Consider the following 20837-nt stretch of genomic DNA (forward strand, 5'->3'; position numbering starts at 1 on the left):
AGATAAAAATTTGGGTGTTTCCAATATAAACTTTTTGTTTAAAAAAGAGGCCATGTGCTTTTTAAGCGTTGCATGCTAATATTTAATGTTTTTGTTTTTAACCCATCTGTGCAGATATTTCTTATCTCTGGTTATGTACTTCTGCATACACATATGTCTCTATGTGGCTCAGACAAACTGACTGCCATCAAACAGAGAATGAAAAAAAAGGAAATAGGATTCAAAGAAAATACGGGTAATGAGTGGACCATATAATTATATGGTCCCAGTAAGGATCTGATATTTCATATAAAACAGGGCATTGATAGGTAATAAGCAGGTGAAATGTAAGATGGGGAACAATAGATTTTTTCTTTCAAAAGGATACTTTCTTTAGATCTTTGCTGGATTGTAAATTATGGGACTTATAGTCCTGCATCTCTTCTACCAGTTTTGTATTTTGTATTCCCCCCCTCCACAGTTCTAGGACTGTTGGCTGTGTGATGGGGAAAAAACCAAGCCTTATTCAGAAGTTTGAGCCTTTTGTGATTATTCTGCATGAGTGCTTTCTGCTTCTATTCATATTTTGTTTGCGCTTTGCTTTCCAAAACTAAATTTAATCATATATAAAATAATACTGCCATCCAACAAACCTGTTGGTCTCACTACTGTTAACTCTGTGATGCTCTTTTGCTATGTACTTGCCCTTTGACAATGTACAAGTAGTCCTAGCTTACTGACCACTCATTCAGCGACCATTCAAAGTTATGACAGTGCTGAAAAGGGAGACTTATGACCAGTCCTCAAAGCTGCAGCTGTTGCAGCATCCCTGCAGTCACATGATTGCAATTTGTGTGCTTGGCAACTGGCATGCATTTATGATAGTTGCAGTATCCAGCGATCACATGATTGCCATTTGCAAAGTCAGGGTGAGTTGTTTTGTTCTGAAGCTCAGTCTAGCTAAGCCTGACCTTTAAATTCAAGATCAGGTATGGAGAACCTGTGACTGAATCACAGCCCCAGTCAGTGGTGAGGAATGCAGGAATTCAGTAGCAACAAGGGGGTCACAGATTCCCCACCTGTCTTCTAGATATGCTGTACTACCAGTTGTTTTCTGAAGAGGAAAAATAATTTATGTAATCATTAAGAATTGTCTTAAACTTAAAAGCTGGACTACTTTCAAAAAATGTTGGATACATATTCACACTTACCTAAAAAATATCACCAGCGATTTTTATTTTTATGCGGTTTAAATGAAAAGCAATGCCTCCATATCTATAGCTTTAATAATATGGATACTTTAATAAATGAAACAGAAAAATAATACTTGAAATGAGCTCTTGTGTTACCTGTATTTACTTTCTCCACATAATCACCATCATTCACTACACATTTCTGCCAGCGATGGACAAGCTCCTTAAGCCTGTCACAAAATAACTCCACATTTTGTCTCTTCAGCCATGTCCTGACAGTCCTTTCCACTTCTTCATTTGAGACAGAGATGCCCACAAAGGTATTCCTTCAGTTTGGGGAAATAATGGAAGTCATATAGTGCCACATCGGGACTGTATGGCAAATGGGGTAAGACGTGATATCCAACTTCACAACTGCCTCCCTTGAGGTGCAAAGCCTATCAATGTCATGTTGCAACAAAATTTCCTTCTTATATTTTCAAACTGCTTAATCATTGTTTCATAGTTTTGAGTGTTATAGTGTAGCACTCTGAATTGATAGTGGTGCCAGCTTCAAGAAAATCCACGTGAATAACATCCCAAAAAACTGTAACCATGGGTTTTCCTGCTTGTTTTTGATTTTTGTCCCTACAGGTGAAGTTTTGTGATGATATTCCATGACTGATGTTTAGTTCCTGGGTCATAATGATGAGCCCATGTTTCATTGGCTCTAATGATGCTGTGAAGAAATTATTTACCTCCATTCTTGTAGCATGACAACAGCTGCTGGCAGATTTCAACTCTTAAATCTTTCATCTCTGCCATCAGCATGTGGGGAACCCATCATACACAAACGTATTGATATTGATATTAAACGTCAATAATGTGACCCACCTGTGAAATGCCAGTCTTGACAGTAATTTCCTTTTGAGTGATCCAACCAATTGTTTTTAATCAGTTCATCAGTCTTTCTCATGTGAAACTCGTTGTTTGCTGTAACAGGTTGTCACTTCATTCTTGATCACACAAATCAACTCCTTCTGGTCACCATTTTTACTTTTTTTGGCACAGTGGTGCACAGTACTCACATCAACACAGTTATCACCATAAACAACCTACATCTGGTGGTGAATTTCAATTGGGGGGGGACTCCTTCAGCAGCCAAAAATTCAGTCATGGTGCATTGTTTAAAATCACAAGTACTCACCGCAGACTTCCATTTCATGAACAACAACACAACTTTTTCTCACAACAGCTTCCTGTCAACCTGGCGTGAAAGAACAGATGCTAAATAACATATCAGAGCTTCTAGCTTTATCTGTTGGCAACTTAAAATATTGGGGGCATCACTTTTTATTTCATCCTCATATTTTAGTAGTTCTAAAACTGGTTAAATGTTTCCTGCAATATGATAATGGACAAATGTATTGAGTGAGAGAAAAGTGAATCAGATAATAATCATTGAATAAATTGTGGTGATTCAAAATCTTAATGGTACAGTCCCTTCAGTGGTGATCTGAATCCATTTATATTTTAAGAGTCTTACAGCTTTGTATGATTTAGAAGTTTTTACTCTCTCAGTCATGGCTGTTAAAAACTGAAATACTTTTAATGAAAAATACCTGTAAATAAATATTCTTAGGATGAACACCCTGTGCATGGTGCACATACAGAGAGGCCAGCTGATTTTCACCTTGCAGAAATATTGTCAAAACTCTGTCCCATGAGAAAAGACTTTCCCATTGCAGAAGGCAGAGGGTAGAGGGAATGGCCTTGAAGGACAGAAGGATGAGCCGCTGCCAAAGTGGCAGTCAGATAAGAGGGGCTTGAACATGACAGACTGTCCTGTGTGTAACCCAGACCCAAGCTGTGAAGGGTGTTAAAGGCAACCTCCAGCACCTTGACTTGTTCCCAGAAGCATACTGGTAGCCAAAGCAGCTCACAGAGCAGAGGTGTCACATGTGCCAAACAACTGGCACCCATAACTGCCTGCACCATTGCATTTTGCACCAGCTGAAGCTTCCAAATACTCTTCAAGGACAGCTCTATGTACAGCACACTGCAGTAATCCAGTCGGGGGGTGTCTAAGACATGAGTGACTGAGCAGGGGAACCCTGTCCAGGAATGGGCGCAACTGGCACACAACACAAAACTGCAAAGGCCCTTCTGGCCATGGCTGACACCTGCTTTGTGAGCAGGAGCCACAAGTCTAGGAGAACCCCCAAACTGTGCACAGGATCTGTCCGGGGCAGTGCAAACCCATCCAGAACAAGTGATGGAAGGTCCCCAGAATCAGGGGATCCTAAAACCCAAAGCCACTCAGTCTTACTAAGGTTGAGCTGAGGCATGTTCGGCTTTACTCCCCTTAATATACTCCTTAATAATCCTTAATATATTTGGATTCCATGACATTTAGGACTTCAGTGGTAACAAACAACCCCTTGAGATTGACTCAGAAATAAATAGGCAATAAAGGTAATTACATATTGTGACTATAAAACCAAGCAAGAAAGCTGCTTCAGTTTTACTTGTAATTACTGTACTAAGTTCATGGACAGCTTCATGTAGAATGCATATGCTTTTGAGGTTAAAAGTGCATGCTAATTTCTGGTTAGCAAACTGATCTTTAAAAGATGGTTCTTAGTAATATTTTGGTTTTTAAATACTGTACTCGGTAGACTTTGGTCTGGGAAAAATCAACATTGGCAAACCACTTTTAGTAACAGTGCTTAATTAATACTGTTAGATCCAAGAGCATCCACAAATTGCAAGGTTGGTCTTTAACAGGGAGTACAACCTATCCATAATACGTTGCATTGCACATTCCAAACCTTGGGAACTATCTATCCATTATATCTCTACCTTGTCAAGATTCACTGAATTTAGTATATCACCACCTTCGCTAATTGTGATGACACTGAGAAATAGAAATGAGCATCATTTGACTATTGACTGTATAATTTCATCCCCATCAATTTCAAACAGGGTAGGACCATATAACTCAAATGTCATGGGATAATTTGAGATCAATTTAAAGAAAGCCCAACTCCCAAATAACTCTGGGCACTTTACATTCTAAAAAAAAAGCCAGAACAATAAAATAAAACATCGAAGAGATGTGTGTCTGGAAAAAGAACCATACAAGCAAAACCAAACTGTACAGAACTACTTCTTGATCTTGTCCCTACAGTATCACTGCAGGACCTCTGTATCATTGCAATACCTTGGACATTCACATTCAAGTATACATAATTAATCAAGATAGCCAAGGCTTGAGTATGTAGCCGGATGAAGCTCTTCAAGTATCTTATCCACATCCTGAGGCAGCATCTATTGAAAGTGATCCCATATTAAGCTTTTCCGTTTTAAGTGCTATCATAGCTAGTTTAAGTATCAGTCACACAGGATGTTTATGCAGTGATTTTTAGAAGAGAACAATCTTTTCCCACAGTGTTCCAGGCAGGCCTTCTTACATCAAAGGGAAGTCATGGTTTCTCTGCTTCTCTATCACTGTTTTTTTCGATCATGGGTCAAAAAAAAATACCAGAGACTATATGAATTTATTAATGTGAAAAAGATAGAATTAATAAAATTCCTTTGTCATCAATTCACTTAACTGGAAACCAGAAAGCAATCTCGTTTTCTTCAAGAAGAAGTATTATTGAGTTCCGAGTGACAAATTATTCCCTGGAAGAGAGTGTCACCAAAATACACACTGACAAAGAGGAATAAAAAGTCTTTAAGCAATATATTTTGACTATTATGCATTGAGTTGTGTATACTTTAAATTATCTAGTATTCATGGCTGAGATTGAAAGTTTTTGGATGGTACTCTGCTCACCCCAAAGATTTGTCTCCTAGTTTTTCTCTGCAGAGTCCTTCCGGAGCAGTATTCAGTTAGCATGTTCTCATCAGAATGAAAATAGCCATCTCAACCCGTGTGCATGCACAGAAACTCTTTCTGTTGGAGCACAAGGCTTTAGCAATAGGACATCACGCTCACTGTATTTGAAAAAAAATGTTGAAAAGGAAGACAGTTTCATGCCCTTATAACTACATAGAACATTAGGTTGTGTGGACCAACATTTTTTTTAACTTCTCCAAGGGAGTCCTTTTGTTTGAAGTAGTAACTCATCTCTTGTATCATGTTTCAAGGCGCCTTGTCCTAGTAACTAGACAATTGGATTTTTGGTGGGGCACATTGAAATGTTTGGAATGGTTTAAGGTTCATGAGAGGCATTTGGTCATTGAACTATATGCCGGAGAAAGCTTTGTGACAGCATTCTGTCTCTCTCTATAAAAGTGAGCAGACTTTGTCATACCAGGGCTGGGATTTCCCCCCCCCCCCCAGGTGGTGGTGATCTCAAGAATGAGATGATGCAAAGTTCTGTGAATACACAGGATAAAACAAAGATTGAGTTAGCAGACAAAATACACATCGGCAGAAGACATAATGACTTCAGTGTTTATTAAAGAAAACTCATTTATTTCAAATAATCTCAAATGTGGAAGAGAATGTGTAACAGTTTGAGCTAAACAATTCACGAAGTTAAGCTTTTATTGTGAGTTCAATTTGCACCTCAGCAATAGACTACTTTGGCTCATTGCTATCTCTTAGCCTCAATTCCTGTTGTGCAAAGTGGGAAAAGTCATTACCCCATTTATCATGCAAATGATAAAACTTGCACAGGAAATAGATTGTGGTTCTGCTGCTGGGCCCACATTGATGTAGCAACACTAATTATGAAATGAATTCTGAAACTACACAGGAGGTTTGAACAAAAGATTTTTCTTAAAATGCTTCATGCCTGCATCTTCTCTTTTGTTCTTTTTTACTCATACAAAATGCTCATGAGTCAGAAAATGTCCTTTGTCCTCTGTATTTGAACTTTGTGTGTTCAATTACATTGAAACAAGGAATTGCTGGCATGACTAGTTGAGTTTATGCTTGGGAAAATATTAAAGATCAGCCCATTAGAAAGGAAAAATCATACTATTTGGGAGAAATGATAGAAATGTAAGTTGCTGAATATCACATTGAACTTCTACTATTTGGGCATGATACTTTTGGGATTTCTGTGGATCTGCAACTACTTTACCCGCATGCTAGGAATACTAAACTGTATCTACAACAGTCCTGACAGCCTTAAAAAAAAACACCGATTTATTTGCTGAGAAAAGAGGTCTACCTTTCTGTTTTCCAAAACCTGGTTATTATTTTTTTTATGTAAGTAGTTTATATCAAATCAACCTGTATTCAGGGACTTTGTAAAAAAAAAAAATCAGTTGTACAATTGGCATTGACTAGTGACTTTGTAGGAATGTTTACATTGGTCTTCCTCACAAAAATTTGATTTCATCAGTTACCAGTAATGATCCTATCAAATACTTTTTACAGTCTATGCTTTTCATCGTGAAAAAAGGGACATTTTTATTAACTGCTCCAAGAGAAAAATCAACCAAGTGTGGAATATTATGTCACCTTTATGAAATTGCTTAGACATGACAATAATAAGTCTTTATGACCAGAATTATTGCAATTGGTGCAAAAAGATGATTTAATTTCAGCAACTTTCAGACATTCTACTCTGGTTACATCCCTTTATCAAAAGTAATATATTTTTGTAGTATTTATGCCTATCTGTAATTACTTTGAAGAATTTAATATTTAAAAAGGCCATAATCAATATTGTAATACTATATTGTAATATGGGATGGCTCAAATGAAATTCATGTTTGTGATGATTCAGAACCTCTTCACAATGTACACAGATTTTATATTTTTTTCCTTTGGTAATGGCCATATCCTGATTTACATTACTTAAAAAATTATATCCAAATAGCATCAAAACAGACAAGATGATGGTCATAGCACTGCAATCCAAGTTCTGCCTCTTTCGTACATGTGTCAACATTGCACACACAAGGGGATAGAATTTTGATACAATGCCACAATTGCCATCTTGTCTGTTTTGATTCCTCCTGCAGATGCCAGTATCCAAAATGTAGCTCTGAAAATATAAAATATGTAAAAGAAATGAGAGATTGGCCATGGGTTCTTCTAATGGATGGCCCATACAGCCCCATTAAGACTTGGAGGCTTTGATCTGAACCAAGATTTCCATAAAGGCATTCTTTGAATTGCAGATACTGTTTGGAGAACTGATAGTTGCTTTTTCTCCACATTGTGTGGAATGAGTTGTTTGGAAATTGTAAACAAAAATTTTAAAGTAGAAAAATATGTAGATTTGCATGCAAAAAGCCTTTTGTTTACCTTAGGATACATGACTCAAACTTGATAATTTGCAAGGCTAAACATTGCCTGGATGCATATATCAATGATCTGTTTATTTACCAAGCTAATTAAGATTTGTTGATGGTGTCCTCAGTGTTTATGGCTGTCCCTGGACTTTCTTCTAACAGAAACTCATGTGGCTTTTACATACCTAAGTCCTGAAAATCACAATAGCTAAATGTTTATTGAGCATCTAACTGTAAATTAATTATGCTTGAGAGTTTACCACTGATGCCTATATTCTATAAATGTTTCTGCTCTAAATCACCATCCTTATTACTCTGTTGCTTAGAAAAAAATACTGAAGTCATTGCCTTGAGGACAAAATTAATTATGTTGGAGAATATAGTCTAAGATTTTTTTAAAATTCCATCACAAGTGATTTTTTAAGATAGTTCACTGCTAATGTTAACTTTGCTGGTAACAATGAGACATAAGTCACTGAAAACAGGCGTGAATACAGTGTTACATTATATAAATGTTGGTATAGAATTCTTCCCTCCAGTGTGTACTATTTTTAATTTATTAATTGTGGGACCTTAACCTCAAAGTCAACCCCTGCTCTGAAGTATCTATAGCCTTTAAAATCAACAACCCAAATATTGATGGCACAACAGGAGGGAACTCAAGACTCTATTCTTAATCTTTGAATAGCCAATTCTCAAATTTATTATTTCTGATTGACAGCTGGAACATTATATATGCTGACTGTCCCAAGAGGAAGGGAATGTATGCATAGTCTTGACTGCTGAGAAGGGACTGATTATGTAACCTTGCATTGCAAATCTCTGTTGCTGCAGTATGTGTATTTAGCTTGCTTTTTAAACTTTCAAAAACTAAAGCAAACAAGAATTTATTATTACTTGCACCTTCACAGAATAACAAATCTGGTATAGTTATCTTTCAGCTGAATTTCATGTTCATTAAAGAGACACCTAAGTCATCTATGTGCTTTTATCCATACACGTTTTACTGTATGTTGAAACTTAGATTTCTGTGGAGCTACAAGAAGGGTAATAGAAATGGAAAGCTAACAGATCCAGCAGAATTGCTGCAAAGATGCATGCAAATTTCAGTGGAAACATACTGCAGGAAACATTATCAGAGGAGAAATGGATAACTGCAATGCAGAGTAATGCTATCAGCCCATTTTCATGCTGCTCTTATCATAATTTCAAAAACCAGTGGAAATGATCCAGTCAGACTTCTGTCAAGAGTGAAGGCAGGGAGGAAGAAGTAGAGGAAGAGAAGTAGTTAAGGCTAAGCATTTTGCTTCCAGTCAGATCCATTGACCATGGTCCTAGATGTAAAAAGATGTTCTGCTTGTACTTATTAGACCATTTTCTGTGCCTTGAGAATGATGAGCCAATAGGCAAAGACTGTTGTGCCCAAGATGGTTGTGGTCAAGAAGAAAGACTGCAGAAACTATATATATGTGCAGCAATATTGCTGGCACTGCAGGCTGGTTGCACTGTTCCAACATATTTATTGAAGCTGAAACAAACAAACAAACAAAAGATCCTAGGAAGCATGCTGAGTGTGAAAACATGGATATTTGAATTATATATGATAGTATTTTTATATAAGCATAGATTTAGTGACCATTTACACTAATGCAGTGATATGCAAGGAAAAAAGTGTTTCAGTAATAGTTTATACTTTGTGTTTTTCCAAATCTAGTAACAGATGTCATCTGAGTTGAAGTTACCTGTGCTGCTGCAGTTGCAATTTTCTTTTTGGACACAATTTTTAAACTTTTTAACAGTTTCATACTTTATGCGGTGTTTTATTGAAGGAAACTCCTTAAATGAAAAGTCATTGCCTAGTTCAGACAATTGTCGTGTTCTCAAAGTATCTGCACTGATTATGGTTTGCAGTCCTGTTTCCAGTTATCTGCCATCTTTTCTCCTATTTGGGGTTGAATATACTGTTGTGCCAGCTTTTCCCTGAGTTTGTTACATTTGCCTGCTCCACTGTGTTAAACAGATAATCAGATAAGTTTCTGGTTTGCTATTTCTCAACTACTTAGATCCACTTTTTCCCTATTTGAAAATTTTCTCTCTTGCATGTTCGTACTTCACTCAGTCCATCACAAGGTAATGCATACCAATGATTATGTGGGAGGAAAAGTGAATTAGAACAACTGGACAGAGCTATTTTGATGATGATGTGGCAGCTCAAGCAATGAAACTGGATTTTTGAGGGGATATGTTCACTTACACAGACTATGTGATGTGCTACCATGTGGCTAAGTTTTATTTGGCTGATAAAGCATATTAACATTCTGTTGCTTTATATATCAGTGTCCCACAGATTTTTTGAAATAAGATCCAAGCTGATACGTTGGTGACAGTCATAGATAAGCTTGCTGAAGTACCATAATAAAAGTGATTCAGATAAAATAACATTTTATGGGCCCTGGTTTCTTTTTTATTTAAAATCTGCTACTGAAAATATAGATTGAAGATAGTTACCATTTATGCCAAATTTTGTGACTTATATACTGGGTAAAAAGAATAATTTGAAATTCACCACAGAGAGAAGAAGCTTTCATTCCAGGGTTTCATCTTTGAGGCTACAGACGGATGATATCTAGAGGTAGGGATAGGGATAGGGAGATATAGATATAGATATAGATATAGATATAGATATAGATAGATGAGATAGAGATAGAGATAGAGATAGAGATAGATAGAGATAGATAGAGATAGATAGAGATAGATAGATAGATAGGTAGAGATAGATAGATAGAGATAGAGATAGATAGAGATAGGGTCTGTGTGTGTGTGTGTGTGTGTGTGTGTGTGAAATATAGGAAGGTAAGATAGTGTAACTCATTTTCTTTGGAATGTTCTTTTTTATGTTTATGTTTATGTTTATTTTATATTTCAAATTTCTTCACTGCCCATCTCACTCAAAAAGCAACTCCATCTTGGTATGGTGGCATATAGAAATATCAGTTGGATTGTATTCTCAAAGAAGATTGTATTCTTAAAAGAAGCAGCTCCAAATGTCTATAATTCTGCATAAAATACTGGATAAGATAGAATCATTTTATGGGATCAGATACCTTCTCCACAAAATCCTTGATGTAATATACCACGTACACAATTTGACATTTGCACCAGCCTTTAGTCTGTATCTGGACCTAACTCAAAATGCTGGTATTAACCTATGCACCTTTTCAGTAGCTTGAGACTAAGTTTCCTGAAGGAATCTCTCCTCTCGTATTCAGCTACCAGGATGCCGAGTTTTTTGCTTGAGGCCCCTTTCCATGTCATCCCGCTTAATCAAGCAAAGCAAATAGCTATAAGCAAAATATTGGTGATGGTGTTGTGTTCTATCAGTGGAACTTCTATATTAGAGAAGCTTGCCTGGCACCTACATTAACAGTCTTTTGGGCTCCAGCTAAATATGTGTTTATTTTTTCCAGGGATTTTAAAAATCATTTGGTGTTTATAACTGCAGTATTTTGATGGACTTCAGCAAAGGATCGTTACCTTGTCGTGGTGCTGGAGCTTGAGCACCTCAATGATGCCATGAGCTAAACCGTGAAGGGCCACCCAAGACGGGAAGGTCATGACAGAGAGGTCAGACTAAATGCGATCCCTGAGGAAGGTAATGGCAACCCACCTCAGTATTCTTGCCGTGAAAACTAAATGGATCAGTACAACCAGAGATATGTCGGTATACCATCGGAAGATGAGACCCCCAGGTCGGAAGATGGTCAAAATGCTACTGGGGAGGAACAGAGGATGAGCTCAACTAGCCCCAGACGTGATGACGCAGCTAGCTCAAAGCCGAAAGGACGGCTAGCGGCCGACGGTGCTGGTGGTGAACGGCGAATCCGATGTTCTAAGGATCAACACACCATTGGAACCTGGAATGTAAGATCTATGAGCCAGGGCAAATTGGATGTGGTTATTGGTGAGATGTCAAGATTAAAGATAGACATTCTGGGCGTCAGTGAACTGAAATGGACTGGAATGGGCCACTTCACATCAAATGACCACCAGATCTACTACTGCGGACAAGAGGACCACAGAAGAAATGGAGTAGCCTTCATAATTAATAGTAAAGTGGCTAAAGCAGTGCTTGGATACAACCCAAAAAACGATAGAATGATCTCAATTCGAATTCAGGGCAAGCCATCTAACATCACAGTGATCCAAATATACGCCCCAACCACAAATGCTGAAGAAGCTGAAGTAGAGCAGTTCTATGAGGATCTGCAGCACCTACTGGACAACACGCCTAAAAGAGATGTTATTTTCATCACAGGAGACTGGAATGCTAAGGTGGGCAGTCAAATGACACCTCGAATTACAGGTAAGTATGGCCTGGGAGAACAAAACGAAGCAGGACACAGGCTGATAGAATTTTGCCAAGACAATTCACTCTGCATAACAAACACTCTCTTCCAACAACCTAAGAGACGGCTTTATACATGGACTTCACCAGATGGACAACACCGAAATCAGATTGATTACATCCTTTGCAGCCAAAGGTGGCGGACATCTGTACAGTCGGTAAAAACAAGGCCTGGAGCTGACTGTAGTTCAGATCACGAACTTCTTCTTGCACAATTTAGGATCAGACTAAAGAGATTAGGGAAGACCCACAGATCAGCTAGATATGAGCTCACTAATATTCCTAAGGAATATGCAGTGGAGGTGAAGAATAGATTTAAGGGACTGGACTTAGTAGATAGGGTCCCGGAAGAACTCTGGACAGAAGTTGGCAGCATTGTTCAGGAGGCGGCAACAAAATACATCCCAAAGAAAGAGAAAACCAAGAAGGCAAAATGGCTGTGTGCTGAGACACTAGAAGTAGCCCAAGAAAGAAGGAAAGCAAAAGGCAACAGTGATAGGGGGAGATATGCCCAATTAAATGCAAAATTCCAGAGGTTAGCCAGAAGAGATAAGGAATTATTTTTAAACAAGCAATGCGTGGAAGTGGAAGAAGACAATAGAATAGGAAGGACAAGAGACCTCTTCCAGAAAATTAGAAACATCGGAGGTAAATTCCAGGCCAAAATGGGTATGATCAAAAACAAAGATGGCAAGGACCTAACAGAAGAAGAAGAGATCAAGAAAAGGTGGCAAGAATATACAGAAAACCTGTATAGGAAGGATAACAATATCGGGGATAGCTTTGACGGTGTGGTCGGTGAGCTAGAACCAGACATCCTGAAGAGTGAGGTTGAGTGGGCCTTAAGAAGCATTGCTAATAACAAGGCAACAGGAGACGACGGCATCCCAGCTGAACTGTTCAAAATCTTGCAAGATGATGCTGTCAAGGTAATGCATGCTATATGCCAGCAAATTTGGAAAACACAAGAATGGCCATCAGACTGAAAAAAATCAACTTATATCCCCATACCAAAAAAGGGAAACACTAAAGAATGTTCAAACTATCGAACAGTGGCACTCATTTCACATGCCAGTAAGGTAATGCTCAAGATCCTGCAAGGTAGACTTCAGCAGTTCATGGAGCGAGAATTGCCAGATGTACAAGCTGGGTTTAGAAAAGGCAGAGGAACTAGAGACCAAATTGCCAATATCCGCTGGATAATGGAAAAAGCCAGGGAGTTTCAGAAAAAGATCTATTTCTGTTTTATTGACTATTCTAAAGCCTTTGACTGTGTGGACCATAACAAATTGTGGCAAGTTCTTAGTGGTATGGGGATACCAAGTCATCTTGTATGCCTCCTGAAGAATCTGTATAACGACCAAGTAGCAACAGTAAGAACAGACCACGGAACAACAGACTGGTTTAAGATTGGGAAAGGAGTACGGCAGGGCTGTATCCTCTCACCCTACCTATTCAACTTGTATGCAGAACACATCATGCGACAACCTGGCCTTGAGGAATCCAAGGCTGGAGTTAAAATCTCTGGAAGAAACATTAACAATCTCAGATATGCAGATGATACCACTTTGATGGCTGAAAGTGAAGAGGAACTGAGGAGCCTTATGATGAAGGTGAAAGAAGAAAGTGCAAAAGCTGGTTTGCAGCTAAACCTCAAAAAAACCAAGATTATGGCAACCAGCTTGATTGATAACTGGCAAATAGAGGGAGAAAATGTAGAAGCAGTGAAAGACTTTGTATTCCTAGGTGCAAAGATTACTGCAGATGCTGACTGCAGTCAGGAAATCAGAAGACGCTTAATCTTTGGAAGAAGAGCAATGACAAATCTCGATAAAATAGTTAAGAGCAGAGACATCACACTGACAACAAAGGTCCGCATAGTTAAAGCAATGGTGTTCCCTGTAGTAACATATGGCTGCGAGAGCTGGACCATAAGGAAGGCTGAGCGAAGGAAGATCGATGCTTTTGAACTGTGGTGTTGGAGGAAAATTCTGAGAGTGCCTTGGACTGCAAGAAGATCCAACCAGTCCATCCTCCAGGAAATAAAGCCAGACTGCTCACTTGAGGGAATGATATTAAAGGCAAAACTGAAATACTTTGGCCACATAATGAGAAGACAGGACACCCTGGAGAAGATGCTGATGCTAGGGAGAGTGGAAGGCAAAAGGAAGAGGGGTCGACCAAAGGCAAGATGGATGGATGATATTCTAGAGGTGACGGACTTGTCCCTGGGGGAGCTGGGGGTGTTGACGACCGACAGGAAGCTCTGGCGTGGGCTGGTCCATGAAGTCACGAAGAGTCGGAAGCGACTAAACGAATAAACAACAACAATTTTGATGGAACTTCATTACTGGGATTTTATGCTGTATTTATTTGAGATTGTTAGTGCTGCTTATGATATTTGGTTGGCTTTATATTGTTTTTCACAGAGATGTTCTTTTTATAATATATATTTAACTGACTGGCAGTATAAAGCACAATGAACAAATAAAATACTAGGAGTTAAGCTAATGTTAGGAGTGGGGGAGGAGAATCACAATATTTGAAAAGCTCACCAAGCGTTTGATTTTAAGGATGCAAGTTCCTATTGCCCAAAGTACAAGTTCTTTTGTTTTTGGTTCCACGATTCCCCCATGATGTGAACCGGGCAAGCACTTCTCTGTAGATTGTTTCTTACTTTAAACAACTGCTATAGTGTAGTTGGCTGATCTCTCTTCTACTTAGGTATTCATACTTAGCCTCTTTTCTGTTTATGCTGTATTTATTGAGATTATTAGTGAAGCTTGTGATATTTTTCTTGTTGGCTTTACCCTGTTAAAAGCATTTTTTCCCTGTGTCTGCAAGTTTCCAATCAAGCCTGTATTTATTTTTAAATTGTGAGTATGCGTGGGCAAGGGAGTCCATGGGCAGCCAAGGTGCATGCAAGGGATTCAGGTTACAAAATGTTCATTGTGACATTGTGATACAAGTACGAAAGAACATGTGTCGCAATGCGAGTACAAAAGTGTTAATATGTTTTCTACTACAGATTAAGGTTACTATGGTAACTAATCATTTTGGCTGGGTGAAGAGGTGGAATTTAATTGTCCCCTTTTCACGTGTTAATGGTTGCATTGCCTAAGGGAAGAACTTGCCTGGACTTGTTTTAGTTTCAGTTTCCCTTCTGTGTAGGCTTGCAGAGAATATGCAGCTGAGAAAAATCTCTCCTCTCAGCAAACAGCCTTTAAATATGTTTGTTTTCTATAAATAGAATTATTTTTATAGAAATGCCTGGTGTGTGACTTTTCTGATCTCTCCTGGGCCAAATGCTTTCTAGCACTCTGCCCACAAAAAGGATGGAGCTTGGATCATGACATCACATTGCATGTTCTCTCATTCTGGTGTCATTGTGATTAGGAATACTATGTTAGTATTTATTTATTTAGATTTACACAGCTGCCACTTTCACTAAAGTGATTCTGGATGGCAAACAAAATATAAAATTCAACAGCAATGTAAATAATATATAAAGAAACAACAGCTGAGAATAAAATATGTGCCTCAAGTGAGAACTCAGATTTTTGAAGGTCCTCAGAAATCTCCTTTGTTCAAGCCATGACACACTTCGACAGTGAATACCCAGAATTCTGTTCTTTAAATAAGGCAGGACCTCCCACACTCACACCTGATTATCATCCCATTGATTGAGAATCTGACTCTAATTTCCCCTTCAAATGAACTGATAATCCTAGAGGTTCACATACTTTTGCCACACCCTAATATGTAGCTTTGGATAATTTTCCTCAATAAATCAATGAAAAAGTACAATGCTTTTTACTCATTTGTTTAACTGGGTTCTCTTTAACTAGTTTTAGGACTTGTGTGGAGAACGGATCATGTTTTTGGTCATATTTATTCAGAAATATTGAAAATTCAAAAGGGTTCACAAACTTTTAAGCACAACTGCTGTTCACGGTTGAACTGTTGGATTCTTGGTGCTCCCTGAGGTTGCTTGTTTTCTTGCAGATGTTTCATTACCAGGCTAAGTAACATCAGTGTGAGGGAGAGTGGGATTTGCCAGATGCTTATATGCAGTAGCTTGCCCTACAGGGAAAAAACAATGTCCTAATCAATGAACTATCAAGCAGGATGCCACACCCCCACTAAGACTGGCAGGGCAAGCTTCTATATATCTATGTCTATATATAATACTTGAATTAATGTTTAAAGCCATTGCAATTAATATTTGATTTTTTTTTTTGGCAGTTTAAATGCTAAACATTTGGGAAGTATGTGGATTATGTTTGCTACCATGAAATAAATAAAATCTTGAATATGAGAGACTGTACTGTATATGCATATATGGTATGCATGATGGACATGCTCATAATTTCCAGTGATGCAACATCTTGTATGTCTATGTGTATGTCATTCAGAACTAATTCATGTGACAAGAGGCCTGGTTCAGACTTTATTGTTCCAACAGCTTCCATGACAAATGAATGGTGTAGGGCAAAGAAAGGCAGTGTCATTTGTTCAGGTTGTTCTCAGTATTTGTTACCTTTGAACAGAGCTTCCTTTCATCATCTTATTTCTATGCCTCTCAAGTACCAGCATAAGTTTTTTTCCACAGCCAAGCTAAAATTTTATTCTACCTCTATTACTATGCAGCCTTGGTTTTCACATACATATAAGAACTTGGTTATGTTCATAGGTGCACATGCCAGAACAATAGAGTTTTTCCAGAGGTATGGCACATACTCAATATTCTGTTTCAACAAGAGGAAAATAGCATCTTCCAAAATACTTCAGGTCCGAAGTTATATATTTAAAATATATAGCATATGTATACATGATAAAAGAAAAAGAATACTTCTTCAGTATATCTATCCTCTCAATCTTCCCTAAACTGATGCCTTCATGACATCATGAGTACTGATGGTGAGCAGGAGGGGGCCCCTATCCAGGGGGGAAAACGCATGCATAGTATTGAGGAGTTGAACAGCCATTCAAAGAGACACAGATCAGACCCGCCTTAACTCTTGGGATTTATCTGTCTGGGTTTTCCCCACGCTTCTTCAGTTTGTTAGGATTTTCTGTCTAATGTAGCAGTAATAAACACTAGAGACCTATTCCTTGTATCAGCGTGGTTCCTGGCTGTTAGGACACATGTCCTAACTTAGAGCAAAGAACCACGCCGAGACAGTGACTTGGTCTCTGGTGTTTATTGAGCTGCTCTAGTAGACAGAAAATCCTGCCAAACTGAAAGAGTGTGGGAAACCCACACAGATAAACCCAAAACTCAAGGTGGGTCTGCTCTGAGTTTCTTTGAAGGAAAGTTCAAAGCCTCTAAACTGCACAGGCATTTCCCCCCCCCCAGATAGGGCCCCCCTCCTGCTCACCATCAGTACTCATGACACTTCAGATGTGTTGGATTTCCATTCAACCCAGCTCATAGTCCAGTGCACTGTTTCTAAACTTTGGAAAAATCGGCAGGTGCTGAATCAAGAGTGAACTAATGTGATATGGAAGTTTCAGGAAAAGGAGAGATCCCAAGTCACCAAAAATAGTTACAAACATTGTGACTAAACAGTTGTGTTTTGCTCAGAGGGTGATAACAGCCTAATCCAAAAATGTCCTCAATTCTTTGCTTGACTACCACAATTGGCCTCAGAGTTAGAAATTCATACTTAATATACATTTTTTAGGAAACACCAGAAATAGAAGTAGGTGATTTGTAGATTATACCACACCAAATGGAAAGAGCTTTCAGGATTCTGTGGCTGCTTTGCTAATAAAGCTTTCTCTCATGCTTTTCAAATGAATCTCTTTATAAATGACACAATGAAATTATTCAAGAAAAAGAAATGTGAATTGGACATTACAGTATAATAAAATGCTAGGAAAGTACTACAAAGAATAGTGTTTTAGACCTAGTGAATTCTTGTACTAAAAATAATTTTGCCAGCATATAGGCAAGTCAGAAAAATAGTTTCCAGACACCAAAGAATTTGAAGTTGTATTCAAGATGGTCTTTCTTATGTACAACACTATATATGCACCCTCATAAAGTGTTTTTGTCAGATTTAATCTATTAAGTATGTTAAGAACTTCCCGAAGTTTCATCTAATTTAAACCCAGCTGTTCTCTCAAGGAAGTATGAATGCTTAATATAACATACTACATATACTATATACATTCTTCATGAGATCCTTTTGTCCCACCAAGTAATCTTGTTCTTACTGGTCTTCCAAACCACTGCAAATGTCTGGATGTATAAGCTTGTCTGAATTCCTATTTAGCTCCTCCCAGAACAAATTTTGCCATATGCTACTTGAATGACCAAGTATTTCTTGGAATACAGATTTGTAAATTCATGCTTAAATTCATTACCTTAAGAACGGTGTCACTTTTGTTTGATAACAAAACCACATAATGTTTCAAAACATCTGAAATGAGTGTTCTGTGTTTTATTGTTTGATATGGTCAATATTACTTATGAATAGTTTTAATATAATTATAAAAAATCATTGAATCTATATGCTTCCAGAATATGGAAATGGCTTGTCTTGTTCTGGAAAAGTCACGAATCGCCCATGTCCTTTAGCTAGCAGTGTAAGCCGTTGCAGTGATCTCTGTGGATGAAACTGGATTCCTCAGCAACCCCATTTGCAACTCCACAAAAAATGGAAATAATTAAAGTAAAACTAGTAACCAAGGACAATAGTTTCTAAATTTTCTCTAGAATTTTGTATGTACTTGTGCCATATGTAATTTTTAATGTGTAATACTGGATATGTTTATTGTAAGCCACCTAAAATTATATGAGGGGGCAGCATATAAAGAAATACATAAACAAATGATTTCTTATCAGGTAGCTAATACTAAGAACTTTTGGCAATAAGGCTTATATATATGTGCAGGAAGCATGGTGATGTCATAGGTTGAAAGTATGAATGGTTCAGGAAGTGAGAACTTTCTCTGGGTCTCTCAGTTTGGTCTGTTTGTCCTCATCAACATCCCATCTCATCTTCCATATCTAAGTACATGTGGAAGTCTATTTTTAGAGTGCAGTTGTTTCTTAAACCCTCTTTATATACACTTCCCACACAATCTCAAGATTTGCAGCAAAGCTGATGAATGGATAGTTTCTTTAGATGATAATGTGGATATCTGATTTCCTTATCCAACATTAATTATGTATGAGCTTCTGCAGACTTAGAGCTTACCTTATCTGAAGACACACAAGTAAAGCAACAACTGAACACACAAGTATTCTATAAAGGAAGGAAACCAACAGTCGTAATCATCTGGCCCCTATTGGAAGTGGATAAAGCATACAGCATCCTTGAATATTTCAATCCTAGGCAGATGTTTGTATTTCTAGATTTTCAGCCAGCTCTGCCTGCCCTCTTATTCTTCTGGTGGTTTCAGACAGTTTTACATATTTTCCATTGTGTGTACTTTTATGTATAATACTTGTGTAACACAACAGATTTGCAAGATAATTATTCCTGATACACATGGTAAAACAAACCATAACTAATTGACATCATTTGATGAAACTTCATGGAGTGCATGTTTACAGTATACTGTATGTGTATGAGCAAATGATGGGAGTGAAGGAGAAGAGGATGCCTGAAGCAAATCTGATTGTACAGTATGTTGACACCATGGCCAACTTTTTTGAACACTAAATAGCAGCTTCCTATCATTCCATGAATGAAGAATATTCATTGAATTTTTCTGATAACTACTGAACCTCTTGTGGATGTATTTGTACTTTTTAACTTTAGAGCAAGAAAGGCAAGAAAGCCCTCCCCCACCCAAAAAGTTACTGGACTACAAAAACAAAGCTTTGAGTCCTTATATGCTGTGACTGTGATTTCAAAGAAAACGTTCACATTATCTACTGAAGTATGTAAAGCTCGAAAATTCCACATCCATCAGGATTTTGTCTTTCCCCATTTGTTCTGCCAAACCATAGCTTGAAATTTGGAAGCAGCACAAAAGCTTGGCAAAGGCAAGAGATGGCCTTTGACAACTGTTGGTTACAAAATCTATTACAGTATCTACATTTGGACATCCTCGAATATCAGAAAGAAAATACATCAAGGTGACCTTGTACTGTATGCTTGTTGCATGGCATGATTGCTACAAAGATATTATGTTATAGGGTCGGGGTACTGCCTTTCAAGCTATTGTTACAATAAGCCAGAGTACTTTTATTCCTGTCACTAGAACCACTTTAAATATATTTAGCTTGGAGATCATTGGCATCCACTTGATACAGACCAATTAAATGACATCTAGCTATTTACCAATCAATCAATTCTATGTTTATACTTCATCACCAAGGATCCTGAATAAATTAACATTAACATATAGTTGCATTTGTTTTGCATAACTTATGGTGCTCAGTAGAAGCTTCCTAGCTGACTTTAAGAACAGGTGACAAGTCTCTGAAAGTTTGAATATACTCTTTGTTCAGTTTTGCTAATACTTATGGAGATATTTCCATTAAATATGGTACTTTCTGAAGATAGTAGCTTGTCTCAAAATATAAAGCAAATCAGTAAAGCACATATAATTAAATCAGTGGCATTAAATGTGCTTCTACTTTTTTGGGGGTGGTCAGTCACTCTCAGCCCACAACATCAGGTTTGGGTGACAAGCCGGTTGGTTAATTCCTGTCACAACCAACGGTTCAACATTTGGCTGATCCAAAGGAAAAAAAAAAGCGGACCCTGCACTTGCAGGAAAAACACTAGGAAGGAAAAAAAATGTATTTCCACTTGATTCATACGCTAGATGAAAATGTATTTATTCATTTGTTTCTTTGTTTATAAAATGTATCTAACACCTGAAACCACCCAGATTTTAGGCAGTTTACAGAAATTATTAACAAGATACAAATACAAAATTAGAGTTTGGTTAAAATACACAACGAGAATTATAAAATTAAGAAGTGACATCACAATATATCATTCCCCAAGTCCTTCAGAAGAAGACAGGTTTTCACCAGCTTCCAGAAAGCCGTG

The 20837-nt window shown here is 37.8% G+C and overlaps 1 protein-coding gene across 1 annotated transcript in view; it reads left to right on the forward strand.

The window, feature by feature from the left end:
• The window catches only part of LOC134492284 (collagen alpha-1(XXIII) chain-like), a 49019-nt gene extending 40176 nt beyond the window's left edge, over positions 1 to 8843 (forward strand). The window contains exon 3 of the mRNA XM_063296461.1: positions 8437 to 8843. Coding sequence (XP_063152531.1) covers positions 8437 to 8480 — 44 coding nt within the window. The 3' untranslated portion in view covers positions 8481 to 8843. The remainder of the gene's footprint in view (positions 1 to 8436) is intronic.
• The last annotated feature ends 11994 nt before the right edge of the window (positions 8844 to 20837 follow it).

The sequence above is a fragment of the Candoia aspera genome, chromosome 2 (genome assembly GCF_035149785.1).
Source record: "Candoia aspera isolate rCanAsp1 chromosome 2, rCanAsp1.hap2, whole genome shotgun sequence".
Lineage (NCBI taxonomy): Eukaryota > Metazoa > Chordata > Lepidosauria > Squamata > Boidae > Candoia > Candoia aspera.